Below are 15,385 nucleotides of genomic sequence, written 5' to 3' on the forward strand. Positions count from 1 at the left end.
GACGGCGGGCGGACACCGCCTCCTCCGTTTCCAGCTCGGCGAGGGGGCGGGAGCTCCAGGCGCGACTTCCCGTCTGTACAAAGATGGCGGCCGCGGCGGCGCTGTCACCTCGGGGCCGAGCCGAGCGCGGCGCCTGAGTCGCGCTGCCGCAGGCCGCAGCCCGCGCTCCTCGGCGGCTTCCTCGCGGCCCCCCGAGTCCCCCCGCCCTGCCCCCTGCGCGTCCCCGGCGCCTCTCCGGCTCCCCCGCCCTCGGCCCCGGCGTCATGTCTTGGGCCACTCGTCCGCCCTTCCTCCCGCCGCGGCATGCCGCGGGGCAGTGTGGGCCGGTGGGGGTGAGAAAAGAGATGCATTGTGGGGTCGCGTCCCGGTGGCGGCGGCGGCGGCCCTGGCTGGATCCCGCGGCGGCGGCGGCGGCGGCCGGAGAGCAGCAAACCCTGGAGCCGGAGCCGGGGGAGGCTGGCCGGGACGGGATGGGCGACAGCGGGCGGGGTGAGTGTCCCGTGGGCCCGGGCCGGCGCCCCTCGCGCCCCCTCCCCGCGCTCCCGCCCCCTTGTTTGTAAACACGCGCCCTCTCCATCCCGAGGCCCAGCGCCCTCCCCCGGGGCGGGGCGCGGCGGGGGAGCTTCCGCCCTCCAGGTGCGGCGCCGCGGGCCTGCGTGCGAGGTACCGGGCGTGGGAAGGACACCATTCCCCTTGGGCTGGAGGACTCTGGGCGTTCGGAGGCTGAGCTTGCGCTCTGGGACCGGGTATTTCTTCCATACTCTTTGCCCCGAATGTTCTAAGTGGGGAACGAGGGGTTCGCTGGTACACCTCCACGTGCTTCTTCACATCCCCCCCTCCCGAGGTCGGCTTGGCACGACCCGATAGGCTCCGCCTGAACCGCCTCCCTTTTTGTCAACCGCCCCCTCCCCCGACTATTAGGAGTGAAATTGTGGTTTGACGACTTGGTATTTCTGATCTGGGGCTGTGGGCTGTGGTGGGTCAGGGAGAATTAAAGTGTCCATTTGGATGATCAAAAGACTCACTTTCTCTTCTTGTCTCTCCTGTCCGTGTGTCTGCCTTGTATGTACCCACGTCTCAGATTCCCGAAGCCCAGACAGCTCCTCCCCAAATCCCCTTTCCCAGGGGATCCCTCCCTCTTCTCCTGGCCCACCTCTTACCCCTTCAGCACCTCCACCTCCAATGCCACCCCCTCCACTGGGCTCCCCCTTCCCAGTCATCAGTTCTTCCATGGGGTCCCCTGGTCTGCCCCCTCCGGCTCCCCCAGGATTCTCCGGGCCTGTCAGCAGTCCTCAGGTGAGAGGTTGTGACCTGCATATTGCCACTCTGCTTTCAGTTCCTTGTTCTCAACTTCTCACTCCCTGGCCCCCATCTTTGGGTGAACTTCCCCATCACCAGTCAACCTTTCTAGTTCTCTAATCCTAGTGAGCCTGTGGTCTTAGACGTTGCTCTTCCTGAAGGAAATGGTCTTTTGGTGCATGCTTCTCAGCTCTGTTTTGAAAACAAAAACACTAAGCCCAAAGGGAGTATTTTTGATGCCCTGTTCAGCTCACAGTGGCTTGCTGCCCTTTTTGCTTCAATATGCCCTTCTAAGACATGTGCCCTCCAGGGCCACTGTGTAGAGCAATTACAGAAGGGTGGACATCCCTCTTGGTGTTATGCCGCAGGGAAGGCCCTTGAAGTTAAACCACGGAGTCTCCAGCACCTTCTGGAATGGGTAGTACAGGGCTTGCTCACAAGTAGGAAATGGCTTCCCTGACATCTGAGTCTCTTTCCAAGTGAGTCTCCTGTGACTTCCCTATCTCCCCCATCCCAGATCAACTCCACAGTGTCGCTCCCTGGGGGTGGGTCTGGCCCCCCTGAAGATGTGAAGCCACCGGTCTTAGGGGTCCGGGGCCTGCACTGTCCACCCCCTCCAGGTGGCCCTGGGGCTGGCAAGCGGCTTTGTGCAATCTGCGGGGACAGAAGCTCAGGTATGGCTCTCAGCACAGCCGCAGAAAAAGAAAGAGTGTGGGCTGTTTACCACTGTCTATGGGGTTCCCAAGGGTTCTTGAGGCTGGTCAGAGCAAAGAGGCCTATGGGACCTTTAGATTCATATCAGATACAGAGAGGGGCAGGAAAGGGCTTGGTACAGGGTTTCTGGTCACCGAGGAATGAGTTATCTCACCTTTTCGGGTGAAACGAAGGAAGAATTTAGACTTTGTTCCCTGTCTGGGCAGATTGGCCAGAGATAATAAGGAGGTCTGTCTCCATAAAACGTTCTTAACTGCCACACTTCTCTCTCGTAGGCAAGCACTATGGGGTTTACAGCTGCGAGGGCTGCAAGGGTTTCTTCAAGCGCACCATTCGGAAGGACCTGACCTACTCGTGTCGTGATAACAAAGACTGTACAGTGGACAAGCGCCAGCGGAATCGCTGTCAGTACTGTCGCTATCAGAAGTGCCTGGCCACTGGCATGAAAAGGGAGGGTAAGGGCCTGCCCCGGCCAGGCCTCAGTCCCAGTCCCTTCTCCCACCCTGTGGGAGAGCCCTGAGGAGGAACGGGAGAGGCTGAAGGGCCTCCAGACCTCCGTCTGTGGGGCTGTGCTCGTTTTCTCCTCCAGGGGGCGAAGTTTGACTTCTCTTTCCTGTCCTCCTTCCTTAGCCTGGTCCTTGGTACCTCACCCTCTGTCTCTCTCTTTATGGTTGCTTCTCAGGGTCAGTCCCACCGCCCAGCATGTGTCCTAGGGTGAGGTGTGACCTCTTCCCCAGGATGGGTCTATGTTTCTTCTTCTCCACTTCACACAGCCCCTTCCTCTCTCTATGACGCTGTGTTCTTTCTCTGGTCTCCCAGTCTTTCCTTGGACCTGGTTAAGCTACAGAATCACTGAAGAGGTCAGGGCTTGGTGCCTCTCTTTCTGTCTCTAATTAAAGCTGACTCCTGAGACATTTTAGGGCTTATTTTGGTTCAATCCCTGCTTTAAAGAAGGTGAAACTCAGCTCTCCCGGGGTCACACCAGCAGAGTGGTAGAACTGGCAACAGAACACACACCTTCCAGACTCAGACCAGGCTGGTTCTCCTGCTGCTCTGTAGTCAGCAGAGCTCAGGGTTTGCCACTAGGAGTGTCTGCAATAAAATGCGTAACTGGGCGTGTATCATGTGAGCTTAGGAGACTAATGTCTTTAGCTTCCGGGAAGCAGGAACCCACAAGGCTGTCCAGTGAGTGTTTTTTTTTTTTTTTTGTTTTGTTTTGTTTTTTGGTTTTGCGAGACAGGGTTTCTCTGTGTAGCCCTGGTTGTCCTGGAACTCACTCTGTAGACCAGGTTGGCCTCGAACTCAGAAATCCACCTGCCTCTGCCTACCAAGTGCTGGGATTAAAGGCGTGCGCCACCACTGCCGGGTGTCCAGTGAGTGTTAAAGCATGTATTTTAGCACACCATTGGCCTGTTTAAGTGTAGATTCATCCTTGGTTCTTGTCCCCTTCTGGTTTTTATCTGGCTGTGTGTTTACTTGTGTACATTTATGGTGGTGGTGGGGATAGAGCCCAGGGTCTGAAGTGTACTAGACAGATCCTAGCCTTCCATTCCTGATTACCTCCCTGGTTGCTTTATCTCAAGGGACATTGGCCCCAAGTGAGTTTTCAGGACCTCCCCCCATAGCTGGCTTCTAATTTTGCATTTCTCTTTCCTCCCCCCACAGCGGTACAGGAGGAGCGTCAACGGGGGAAGGACAAAGATGGCGATGGGGATGGGGCTGGGGGAGCCCCTGAGGAGATGCCTGTGGACAGGATCCTGGAGGCGGAGCTTGCCGTGGAGCAGAAGAGTGATCAAGGCGTTGAGGGGCCTGGGGGAACCGGGGGTAGTGGCAGCAGCGTGAGTGATGGGATTGATCCTTTCTCCCTCGAGGTTGGGGTGGGGGAGGAGTCTGGGTGTGTTCCATCTCCCCCTTCCTTCTTTCAAGTCTTCCTTACCTTGCCCTGAGCTGAAAGGCCTTTCAGTAATCCGAGGTGAGCCAGGTGTGGTGGCCCATGTCTATAATCTCAGCACTTGGGTAGGGAGAGACATAGGGATCTCCATGAGTTCAAGGCCAGCCTGGTATACATAGCAGGTTCCAGGCCAGTCATGACTACATAGTAAGACTCATCTCAGAAAGTCTTATCTTTGATGTGGGGTGAAAGCCCCCTCTTCTCTGTTCCCACTGGACAGTCCCAGATTAGTGGTGGTTTCTGTGACTGCCATGAGGGAGCCTGGACTGCAGAGGTGGGTTCCAACAGACACGGTGGGAGGAGTGTAGAGATCCTCTCACAAGGAAGGCGTCTCCTCCTCTCCCATGCATCTCACCCCTGTCTCTGCAGCCGAATGACCCAGTGACTAACATCTGCCAGGCAGCTGACAAACAGCTGTTCACGCTTGTCGAGTGGGCGAAGAGGATCCCGCACTTCTCCTCCCTACCTCTGGATGACCAGGTCATACTGCTGCGGGCAGGTCAGTGACCTCGTGACATTGGAACCCTCTTTAGCCTCTTGACCTTTGGTGACCCCAGTGACATTCTCTTGCATATTCAAGGAGCCCAGCTGGCTACCTTACCCCCGATTTTCTTTGTACCTGGGCTGCCGTGGCCTGGTGTCCGGCTGCTGACCCTCGGTGCCTTCTGGCCCTAGGCTGGAATGAGCTGCTCATTGCATCCTTCTCCCACCGGTCCATTGATGTCCGAGACGGCATCCTCCTGGCCACGGGTCTTCATGTGCACAGGAACTCAGCCCATTCCGCAGGCGTGGGAGCCATCTTTGATCGGTCAGTGGCCCTTGGCCAGGCTGGCCTATGGCTAGAAGGGGTGGAGCTATAGGCTGGTCCGTGTCCAAGGCTGGCTGAGCTGTGACCTTTGAGTGACCTGCAGGTCCCTCTCCAGGGTGCTGACAGAGCTAGTGTCCAAAATGCGTGACATGAGGATGGACAAGACTGAGCTTGGCTGCCTGCGGGCAATCATACTGTTTAATCCAGGTGAGAGGAGGCCGCCCAGCCTCAGCCCAGAAACCTCAGCCGACCCTGAAAAGGCCGCTTCACTGGTGCCTTCCCTTCTGACCCTGTCCCACAAACCCAGTGGGCCTCATTTCCCTCATCCTGAGGGTCAGACAGCATGTCCGTCTGTCCTGACGTGATTCACCTGCCGTCTTCCTCTTGCTCTTCCTCCCTTACCATCCCAGATGCCAAGGGCCTCTCCAACCCTGGAGAGGTGGAGATCCTTCGGGAGAAGGTGTACGCCTCACTGGAGACCTACTGCAAGCAGAAGTACCCTGAGCAGCAGGGCCGGTGAGGCCACCTCGGAGGGTGAAGCAGGGGTACGGCCAGGGCTTGGGTGGTGCTGGCTCTCACTCCCTGCCGCCCCCACCGCAGGTTTGCCAAGCTGCTGCTACGTCTTCCTGCCCTCCGCTCCATCGGCCTCAAGTGTCTGGAGCACCTGTTCTTCTTCAAGCTCATTGGCGACACCCCCATTGACACCTTCCTCATGGAGATGCTTGAGGCTCCCCACCAGCTAGCCTGAGCCCAGATGCACACGGAGTGTCCCTGAGGAGGACTTGAGCCTGGGCAGGGGTGGAGCCGTGGGACAGGTGCAGAGCAGAGGGGACTTGCCCAGCCTGCTAGGGATCTGGCAACACTTAGCAGGGTTTACTTGGTCTCCAAGTCAGAGGGGACCCCAGATCCCTGTGACGACTACGTGTCTACCTTCCGTGGCCTTGAGTCTCTGAATTTGTCAGGGTCTCCCATGGTGCAGGTGATTCGTCCTCCTGGCTCCTCAGCACAAAGCACTGCCCTGCTCCCTTCTCATCTGGCCTCACTCCCTTCTGAAGAGTGGAACAGAGCTCCCCCAGAAAGGGGTGTTGAGGGGCAGGCCCCCCAAGCTGATGGTCGTGGGAGCAGGGCTCTGACAGCCCCTCGTCCTCCCAGACTTGGCAGATGGGGCAGAGGAGGGGCCTGCCTGTCTCCTGCCAGCCCCCTTCCCACAGGACCTCCTGCAGTCAGACTGAAGGATAAAGGGGCAGTGAAGGGGCTGGTGGGGGTGGAGGAACCCAGTGCTATTTTTAACTTCCTGTAAGGAGAGACTGGGAGTTAGACTCAAAGAAGTACTGTACATCCCCAGGTTGACTTAAATGTCAGAGCTGCAGATGGCATGTAGCAAGGAGGCCCCTCAGGTGGTCTGTCCTGGAGCTCTCTGGGCTCTGCCTTGGTCTTCCTCACAGCTCTGGGCTGAGGCAGGTGGGCAGGCCTGCCTTTTACAGCTCTTCCCTAGTTCTCAGCACAGCTAGGCTGGGAATGGAGAATTGAGGGGGTGGCCAGCCTGCAGAGATGGGTGCTGGGCTGCATGGTTTTTGCCCTGGATCTCTTTTGGGGGGTTCCCTCCCATCTTTCACTTGCACATAAAGTCGCTTTCCAGTTAAAATAGCCGTTTTTCTGGACTGAGATAACTGTATGAGTGGTGGGCACCATGGCATCTAGGTGTGGGGATATCTGGTGAGAAACCCTGACGTGCTCCCTGGATGCTGCCACGGCCCGAGGTTCCCTGGGGCTGCAGAGGCGGTGCAGGGTGGGGGACACAAGGCGCGCTTTGTCGGGAGGGGGAGAGGGTGTGCCAGGTTGGGGGCGGGGCTGCCCGGGGAGGAGGGAGACCAGCTGCTTCTCAAAGGCGCCTTGTTTGCCGGTGCCCTCCCAGCGCCAGCGGGCGGCGGCGTCTTGCTCACTCCAGCTTTCACCCCGGCCTCGCCACAGGCTCCCAACAGACCCGGCACCGTGCCCACCCTTAGGGGCGCGCTGTTCTCAGCGTTACCCTCCTACAACGGCCACGTCCCTGAGTGACCCCCTTTTGCAGACCTTTCTAGCAGCATCGCCTGTCCCTGTCCCCTTTTCATTCGGCTTTACCTAGTCCAGTATTTTATCTTTGGGGCGATTAACAATTCACCCATCTCTGGGCTTTCTCTGTTCCGCAGGGCGACCCTACGCCCCCCCCCCCCACCTTTGGGTCGCTATCTATAGCTAGGTCTATAAACACCCCACCCAGGACTGCTCTGTAATTACATGTGGCAGGACGAGGGAGGTAATTATGGAGGCCTGATTACGAGTGGGCGTGGGACGGTCACCCGTAGGCCCGCCCCTTCTGTCCCACTGTGCCCTAAGTCCCTCCCCCGACTCTGCAGAGGGGCTATGCGCCCCCAAGGGCGGCGGCCGTGATGTGAGGATCATAAAAGTGGAGGGCCTGGAGAAGATACATTCTGTTCCCACAAATATCTGAGGGTGCGTCCCGGCCACCTAGCCCCTCCAGGAGTAGGGGTGTACCATTCCAGGGCTAGCGAGTGAGGAAGGTTTCCAGCCCTCACACTCCCCTGCCCAGGTGGAGATCGGGGTGGGGTTTCCCCTGGTGGTGTGGGCGGGCGGCTAGAGGCGGGGAGCTGGACCTGGGGGCGGGGGCGAGCTGGGGTCTCTGAGCTGCCAAGGTGGCCAGGGGCACACAGTAGCGGCCACTGAAGAGCAAGCAGCACTGACAAGCAGAGGTGCCCCGCAACAGCACCTTGCTGCATGGAATTGGGCCACTGAAAGCTGCTGACATCCCAGGGTCCTGGTTCGGAGACTCAGCTGGCTTCTGTCTACTGTCAGCACCAGGACTGCCTGGGATCTGGCATTCTGAACCATGGAGCGGTGCAGCCGCTGCCACCGCCTCCTTCTGCTCTTACCTCTGGTGCTGGGTCTGAGCTCTGCCCCGGGATGGGCAGGTAAGAAGAGTCCTGCCTGGGTGTCAGTCCGCTGGAGGTTGTAGCAGCTGCCTGGAAGGGACCTCCGATGCCTGGAGTAGGAGTGTCTGAGCCTTAAGAAAGGGATTTGGGCACCGGGATTTAGATGAAGGGCATGATACTTTGGTTCCCTGGAGTCAGTATAGGACTGTCTCCCTCCTTGAAATGACTGGTGGAGGACAGATGTCGCCAGCAAACAGGGACCACAGCCCAGACCCTGAGTAGGCTGGGTTCCTGGTTTGGGTCCTTAGAAGGACCTGAGATGGCCAAAGCCAGTCTTGTCCAGGCTTTGTTGATGTCAGGGTAGTGAATACCAGGGCTGATGAGTAAAGGAAATAAGATGAACATCTGTAGGTTGGAGCCTAGAAGGCTAGGGAAGAAAGTTACTTCCACCGTCCATCCTCGTTGGGTCCCCCAACCCCTCCCTGTGCCCTGGATGCTGCCACGCGGCTGGCTCTAGGGAGCACAGGGGCTGGCTGCCAACAGGACGGCCGCTGGACAGGCCAGGATCAGGTGTCTGAGGCCAGAGCCAACTCTTTGCATTCCTGCCCCTCCCCCTCTGGCCAGCGGGACTCCCATGGGACCCTGGTGTCCACTGGCCCCATCTCCCACCCCCTTTTTTTTTTTTTTTTTTTACCTCCAGAAGGGAAAGGCCCCTAGAAAAGAGCTGATAACTGAGTCTAAGCAGGAAGTAACCAGTTCTTCTCTCCTGGAATGGGGGGGGGGCAGGAGCAGGGGTTGCCTGATTTTGTATAGATCTCCATTATTCGTGTTTTCTCTGCTCAAGAGAGAAAATAGGCAGAACGACAGCATAAAGGATCTAGATTAGACCAAAGAAAGCAGAAAGACGAAGGCCGTGGTGTTTACAGAGTCTAGGCAGGGGACTGACCAAGATAACTGTCTCCTATTTGGGAACAGAGTGGGTGGAGGAGGGGCTCCAGGGACATAGGTAACTAAGAACTCCTGAGAGTGTAGGACAGGGCATTGGGGGACTCAAGGGGATGGCTGGAGTGGCGGTGAGTCTAAGACAGTGAGGTTAGTATGTGGCTTGAAGTGGGTGGGCCTGTGAGCACGGTGTGGTACTGTCCTCCATCCGGCTTTGGCGGAGGGTGGGGACCTCCGAGGTCTCCTTTGCCTGGGGTCTCTGTGAGTCTCTGTGTCTCTGTCTCCCTCACCGTACTCTCTCAAAGCTGCCCTTGTGTGTCAGTGTTTGCGAAGCTGCCACACTTTGGGGCCAGGCTCCTCAGGGGCGGGGGGAAGGTCGTGGTTTCCTCGGCTCCTGGACTCAAAGGGCCTTTTCTCTCCTGCCTGCCCCACCTCACCCACCCCACCCGGCTCTGCTCTCCTGACTGCCCTGGCCTCTGTCCCGCCCCACACTTCTACCAACACATTTGCAAGCGCACTCTCTGTGGGAGTCCTCCGCTGTGGAGACCGCGGTTCGGGAAGTGTGGGAATGAGCTTTCCCTTTCCATCAAATTTGGGCCCAGGAAGCTGAAATCTAAGGAGACCTGGCCGATGGCCTGCAACTTGAATCTTTGGATTCAGGTGGTGGGGGACGGCAGGTCAGGGCTGAGGTTCCAGGTGTCGGGAGCTTGCCTGGGCTTTGGGCAAGAACTCTAATAGCATCTACAGATGTGTGGCTTGGGGCCCTGGACCTGCTCCTGCTCTGTGTGGCAGCTGCTGTTTCCCTGCCCCCACTTCAAACCCATTGGCCAAGTCTGGGGGCCCAGATTTCCAGGCCCCCTCGTTCTTATATGCCCTTTCTTAGCACAGGTAGAGTTGCCCCTGTCCCCACTTCAACCCAGTCCCTGTGGCAACTGGAAGACCTCTCCCTTACTGCCTCCCCTCTGCCTCCCCTGTGCCCAGGATGATCGATTACCCAGATGTTGTTTGTGCTAGAGACCAAGCAGATGCCAGGAAGCCAAAGACTGGGAGATACGGAAAGAGAGGGAGGGGAGGGAGAAAGAGGGAAAGAAAAGGGTGACCAGGGAGTAGGAGAGATAGGAAAACTGAAGTGAAGGGGTGGGAGGGTCCAGCAGGTGCACAGGCAGGAGCAGGGACAGAGAGGGCAGGGAATCAGAGTGAGAGCTTAGTAGAGACTCAGAGCTGAAGGACAGAGACACAGATGCTGGGAGAGGGAGCTGGGAGAGCATGGAGTTGCATGCCAGCTGGCTAGGTGTGCCTCCCCTCTGGGTCACTTTGCTTCCCATCCATATAGGTTCCTTTAGGAGAGTGTAAGGGAGACTGAGAGCTGGGTGTTCCCCATTTAGACCCTCCTCAGGACATGTTACAGCTCTAACCCTGGCTCTCCCAGGTGCACCCTCTGTGGACGTGCTACGTGCCCTGAGGTTCCCCTCCCTTCCTGACGGTGTTCGGAAATCAAAAGGGGTCTGTCCAGGTGATGTGGCTTACCGCGTGGCGCGGCCTGCCCAGCTCAGCGCGCCCACCCGCCAGCTCTTCCCAGGTTTGGTCAGCGAGATGGAGAGGCGGTGAGATGGGGTTTGGCATCTCTCCACCTCTCACTCTGTCCCTCTGTGTATCTCTCTCTCTCTGGGGTACCAGGAGGCTTTCCCAAAGATTTCTCTCTGCTGACTGTTGTCCGGACCCGCCCTGGCCTCCAGGTTCCACTCTTGACTCTATACAGTGCCCAGGGAGTCCAGCAGATGGGCCTGGAGCTTGGCCGCCCCGTCCGCTTTCTCTATGAGGACCAGAGGGGAAGGCCACAAGCCTCCGCTCAGCCCATCTTCCGAGGCCTCAGCCTAGCAGACGGCAAGTAAGTCACCTTGTCCCTTTGGCCTGCCTGACCCACACCTTGGGTGGAAAGTGACATACAAACCCCAGTTTCTTTCTTTCTTTTTAAAGAATTATTTATTATTATATTTTGTATATATGAGTACGACGCTGTAGCTGTCCTCAGACACACCAGAAGAGGGCATCGGATTCCAATACAGATGGTTGTGAGCCACCATGTGGTTGCTGGGAATTGAACTCAGGACCTCTGGAAGAGCAGTCAGTGCTCTTAACCACTGAGCCATCTCTCCAGCCCCAGACCCCAGTTTCTAGACTAAGGACCTCTACTGGACCTTTGGGCATACTTGGCCACCGCCTGAACTTGTCACTTCTTGGTCAGTGCTGGGGTCTCAGAGACAGTGTCTGGGAATTGGGATAAAAAGGTACTCGCTGGTAGACAGGGAAAGTTACTAAACTTTCTATGTCTGTAAGACAGAGATCATCACATAGGACACCCCAAGTAGAAAATGCTTGCTGCTGGTGCCCACCACATAGTGCTTGATTAGTGCCCGTATGGATGTCCGTGCACCATGTGTGTGCCTGGTACCAGTACATATGCCAGAAAAAGGCATCAGATCCCCAGGGACTGGAGTTACAGGTGGTTTCGAACCACCATAGAGGTGCCGGGATTTGAACCCAGACCCTCTGGAAGAGCTGCCGCTGCTCTTAACCGCTGAGCCATGTCTCCAGCCCCGCCACTGTGAATCCTAATCCCATTATCCTTGCCCTGTCTTTACTTGCTGAGGCCCAGCTCTGCTGACTCCCCGCTTTCACAAGTCAGTCACGTGAACGTCTTACCCCATGATTAGGTGGCACCGTGTGGCTGTGGCTGTGAAGGGTCAGTCTGTCACTCTCATTGTGGACTGTAAGAAGCGAGTCACCCGGCCCCTTCCCCGAAGTGTGCATCCAGTGCTAGACACCCAGGGGGTGGTGATCTTTGGTGCCCACATCCTCGATGACGAGGTCTTCGAAGTAAGTGCAGGGTCCGAGGAGGGTGATTCTGTCCCCATGTCTCGTGGTCGTACTTCTGGCTCTAACCCTCTACCTTCCTAGGCTTAAGCCTTCATTTCTCTTCCTGTGTTTTTTTTTTTTTTTTTTAATTTCCATTTGTCTTCAGCATGGAATTTCTCAGTGGACAGCAAGAGGCCCCCTTATGTAGAAATAGCTTATAGCTAGTTGTTCAGTCATCCGTACGTTACCTGTACACCAATTGATCTGCTCCTTCAACCAATTTACTTGTTTATCCACATGCTTCACTATCCAGTCACCCACAGACGACCGACCCCTCATGCGTGCATCCACTCCCACAACCCCTGTTCATCCACCCAGCCAGCTGCCTATTCACCAGACACCCGCTGACCAACCCGTGGATGCATGCCCCACCTTGCCTGTTCATCCACTTGCTTGTCTGACCATCTACCCAGGCAGCTACCATTTTCTGAATACCATGCCTCATTGGTGAAGGAACGCACAGCACAGTCCTATAAGGTCTTCGTCATCCCAGGGAGTTCTTGGTTTTGCTTTGAGATGAGCCAGTGTGTAAGCACTGTGTGTGGACACAATGTGTGCCACCGAGCTTCAGAAGGAGTCAGTGGGTAAGCACCGTGTGTGGACACAATGTGCGCCACCGAGCTTCAGAAGGAAACAGATTCTTCATTTATAAAGGTCCATCCAGGGAACCCCCACCATCGCTGATGCTTTAAAGCCACACACCCGAGGCCATACCTGTCTCTAGAAGCCACTGTGGAGAGGCCCAATGTGTGACCACAGGGAGTGGGTGACTTGTGTGAAGTTGGAAGGACTGAGTTCTAGATCGGGCCCCGGGCACATCATTGACTTTCTGAGATGTGAAACCCAAGGCATCCCTTATGGATGGGATGGAGAAGGATGAAGGTCCTTGGCCTCCTGACTGTTCCCATTGTTATGGAGACCCCTGTAGGAAGCTGATGGTGACCTTCTCCCATGACACAGCATAGTCCCAGACCATTATACAGCTAGTCACCCACATGCCACCTGTTCACAACTCAATCTATTCCTTCATCCAGTCTCTCTGTTCATCCACCCACACAGCCGCCTATTCAGACACCCGCTGACCGACCTGGGGATGCATGCACCGCCTTGCCTGTTCATCAACTTGCTTGCCTGACCATCTACCCAGTCACCCAGACCGTTCCACCTCTCCGAGCTCCCCCATTTATCTCTCGTCACTCCTCCCTCCTCGTCTCTGCAGGGGGATGTTCAGGAGCTCCTCATTGTCCCAGGCGTCCAAGCTGCCTACCAGTCTTGTGGACAGAAGGATCTGGAATGTGAGAGAGAACAGAGGGACGGACCTCAGACTCAGAAGCCTCACAGAGCCCAGAGATCTCCAAAGAAGGAACCAGCAAGACTTCATAAGCCACAGAACCAGGAGCCCCAGCAGCAGGTGAGGGAGTCGGGCAGACAGAAACTGCAGCCCCGTGGGGAGGACACTGGGCTTCTCCGGGTCAGTCCCTTACAGTGGTCAGTCCTTGCTGCCCTTCCCATCCTCTTGTCAGTCTGCAGCTGTACTTCCTCATTCCCATCATGCCCTCCTCCCAGTCCGCAGTCATCAGCCTTTTTATTTTCATTTAAAAATAAAAAGGGTAATAAGAAGAAGAATCCCCGGCGGGAGCTGTGTGCCCCTGCCTGCGTGGTGTCTTCTTCCTGTCTACCTTGGGTTTCCCATCTCTTTCTTGAATTAAGAGATTGAGAGACAATAGGGGACAAGTGAGCCCCAAGGAGGAGGGGGAGGAGGAGGGGAGGAAGAGGGGAGGAAGAGGGGAGGAAGAGGGGAGGAAGAGGGGAGGAAGAAGAAGAGAAGGAGAAGAGGAAGAGGAGGAAGGGAGGAGGAGGGGGAGGAGGAGGAGGAAGAGGAGGAGGAAGAAGAGGAGGAGGAGGGAGAAGAAGAGAAAGAGGAGGAGGAGAAGGAGGGGAGGAGGAGGAGGAGGAAGAGGAGAAGGAAGAGGAGGAGGAAGAAGAGGAGGAGGAGGGAGAAGAAGAGAAAGAGGAGGAGGAGAAGGAGGGGACAGGTGAATAGATCTGAGATGTGGTACCAAGTGGGTGAAGGGGACAGGGAGGGACTGGAGTAGAGAGAATCTCAGGGAACAGAATGTTTGAGGCTCATCAAGTGCCTTGGGGGATACAGTGGGAGAGGGACGGAAGTCTGGGTTGGGGGGCCTGGGAGTTTGGGTGACAGATGTGTTCTGGGGACAGTCTGAAGACTGAAGGGTAAATCTCTTAATCATGTCTGCTTCCATCCACATGGGGAACCCATTCCTCTTTTCTTCTCTCCCCCCAACCCCTCCCTTTCTCTTGTCACCTCTCTCCCCGCCACTCCCTCTCTCTCCCTTGCTGTCACCTCTCCCCTCCCCTGCCCCCTCTCCCTTGCTGTCACCTTTCTGTTCACAACCCTCATTCTCTAACCCTGCACCCCCTTTCCCAACCTCCTCACCATCGCCTTATTCCTGACCTCCCATCCTGTCTGTCCACTTCCCTGCTCCCAGCCCACTGAGTCTCTCTACTATGACTACGAACCCCCCTATTACGATGTGATGACTACGGGGACAGCCCCTGATTATCAGGTAACATCGAGGGTCCCCTTCACCTCGCCCCTTTCTCCCGGCGCCTCCTATCAGTGTCCTCTGAGTTAAGCCCCCATCCTACCCCAGCTTCTGGGACAGACACTAGATTATGGAGGGTCACTTGCTCACTGCCTGCCCCCCTATTTCTCCACTGCAGCGTCCTCAGAGCTCCAACCGCAGGGCTCCCCCTCCCCCTAAGGGGCGTCGGACCCCTCCCCGAAAGTCTAACCCTCCTGCCAAGAGGTCAGCAGCCAGGCAGGCGCCCCCCTCAGCAGCCCGGAGGCCCTCTCCAGCGGGAGGCCCTGGCAAAGCTCTCGGCCAGCCTCCCCCCTCCCGACACCCAGCTCGACGGGCAGCTTCCCCCACTGCCAGGGCTCCCCCCAGGACCAGAGGCAGCGGTTATCGGCAGGTAGAACGGGCATCCAGATCTTTGCCCCCAACTTATAGACACTGGAGATGGAGTCTCCTCAGTCTTCCTCTAAGGGGCTGCAAGATCTGAGATTTCCCCCAACCCCCACCCCAGATCCTGCAGGTGGTGAGGATAGGTTGCAGCTTTGCTTTCTTCCCTGCTCCTCTCTCTCACCTCCCCCACTCCTTTCCTCCTCCCCTTGGGGCTAGTACCCCACCCCAGGTGAAGAGGAAGGAGTCCTGGAGTCCAGCCCCTTGCCATTTCTTGAAGAGGTAACTTCATCCCCAGCCTCATCCCAGCTGAGGCCCCCCCCACCCCCACCCCACAGCATCTTGACGAGCGAGCCACGCCTCCCTGGCCGGAGGGTTCTTTATATACCTAAATCTACTGAAGACTTTTCCGGTCACTCTAGACCTCTACCCTCTTGTCTAAGTGTGGCCAGTTCTGGTGTCATGGCTGCCTCGTATTTTGACTCTAAAGTAGATTCTCCCTGTTGGTGTTAAGTGAGCTCCTCCCTGTGCCATGGCCACATTCTCAGGTCCCTTTTCTGTCCAGCACTCTCACTTTCTTCTCTCTGTCTCTGGTCATGGACTTCTCATTTATCATTATGTCTGTGGACTGTCCTGTGTCCAGCCCTCCGGCCATCCTTCTTGTTCTCCACTGTTTCCTCCAACCACACCCACTTCCAGACATCTACTCTCTGGTTAGTCATCATCCCCTTTCCATTCAATCCCTCCCTGTGATCCCTTGGGGGAGAACACCCAAATCCCAGAGACCCTTAGGATCCTTTGGGCTAGAAGTTATCAAACCCCGGGGCCCAGAGGACCT

General features: G+C 56.9%; 2 protein-coding genes across 17 annotated transcripts in view; both read left to right on the plus strand.

The window, feature by feature from the left end:
- The first annotated feature begins 41 nt into the window (after positions 1 to 41).
- Positions 42 to 6,419, plus strand: Rxrb (retinoid X receptor beta). Of its 3 annotated transcripts, none has more exons than XM_034524327.2 (10): positions 42 to 489; positions 1,082 to 1,296; positions 1,817 to 1,973; positions 2,289 to 2,468; positions 3,679 to 3,851; positions 4,334 to 4,463; positions 4,640 to 4,772; positions 4,876 to 4,979; positions 5,183 to 5,288; positions 5,373 to 6,419. In XM_034524327.2, exons 1-10 carry the CDS (start codon positions 264 to 266, stop codon positions 5,518 to 5,520), a joined length of 1,572 nt encoding a protein of 523 aa, XP_034380218.1. In that variant the 5' UTR covers positions 42 to 263; the 3' UTR covers positions 5,521 to 6,419. The 3 variants fall into 3 exon arrangements, with proteins under 3 accessions (XP_034380218.1, XP_034380219.1, XP_034380220.1); XM_034524328.2 differs by having other exon boundaries at positions 4,888 to 4,979; XM_034524329.2 differs by lacking the exon at positions 42 to 489 and adding an exon at positions 496 to 746.
- Positions 6,420 to 7,173: 754 nt separating this feature from the next.
- Col11a2 (collagen type XI alpha 2 chain) overlaps positions 7,174 to 15,385 on the plus strand; it is a 28,176-nt gene continuing 19,964 nt past the window's right edge. For 2 of the 14 annotated variants that reach the window (XM_034524296.2, XM_076916607.1), the window contains exons 1-7: positions 7,450 to 7,741; positions 10,074 to 10,223; positions 10,322 to 10,532; positions 11,359 to 11,521; positions 12,780 to 12,971; positions 14,071 to 14,148; positions 14,767 to 14,829. In XM_034524296.2, the coding sequence (XP_034380187.1) occupies positions 7,660 to 7,741; positions 10,074 to 10,223; positions 10,322 to 10,532; positions 11,359 to 11,521; positions 12,780 to 12,971; positions 14,071 to 14,148; positions 14,767 to 14,829 (939 nt within the window). In that variant the 5' untranslated portion in view covers positions 7,450 to 7,659. Of the gene's footprint in view, positions 7,363 to 7,449; positions 7,742 to 10,073; positions 10,224 to 10,321; positions 10,533 to 11,358; positions 11,522 to 12,779; positions 12,972 to 14,070; positions 14,149 to 14,305; positions 14,558 to 14,766; positions 14,830 to 15,385 lie in introns of those variants that run through there. The other 12 variants (XM_034524297.2, XM_076916611.1, XM_076916606.1 and 9 more) reach the window with 11 other exon arrangements.

Source organism: Arvicanthis niloticus, chromosome 20 (genome assembly GCF_011762505.2).
Source record: "Arvicanthis niloticus isolate mArvNil1 chromosome 20, mArvNil1.pat.X, whole genome shotgun sequence".
Lineage (NCBI taxonomy): Eukaryota > Metazoa > Chordata > Mammalia > Rodentia > Muridae > Arvicanthis > Arvicanthis niloticus.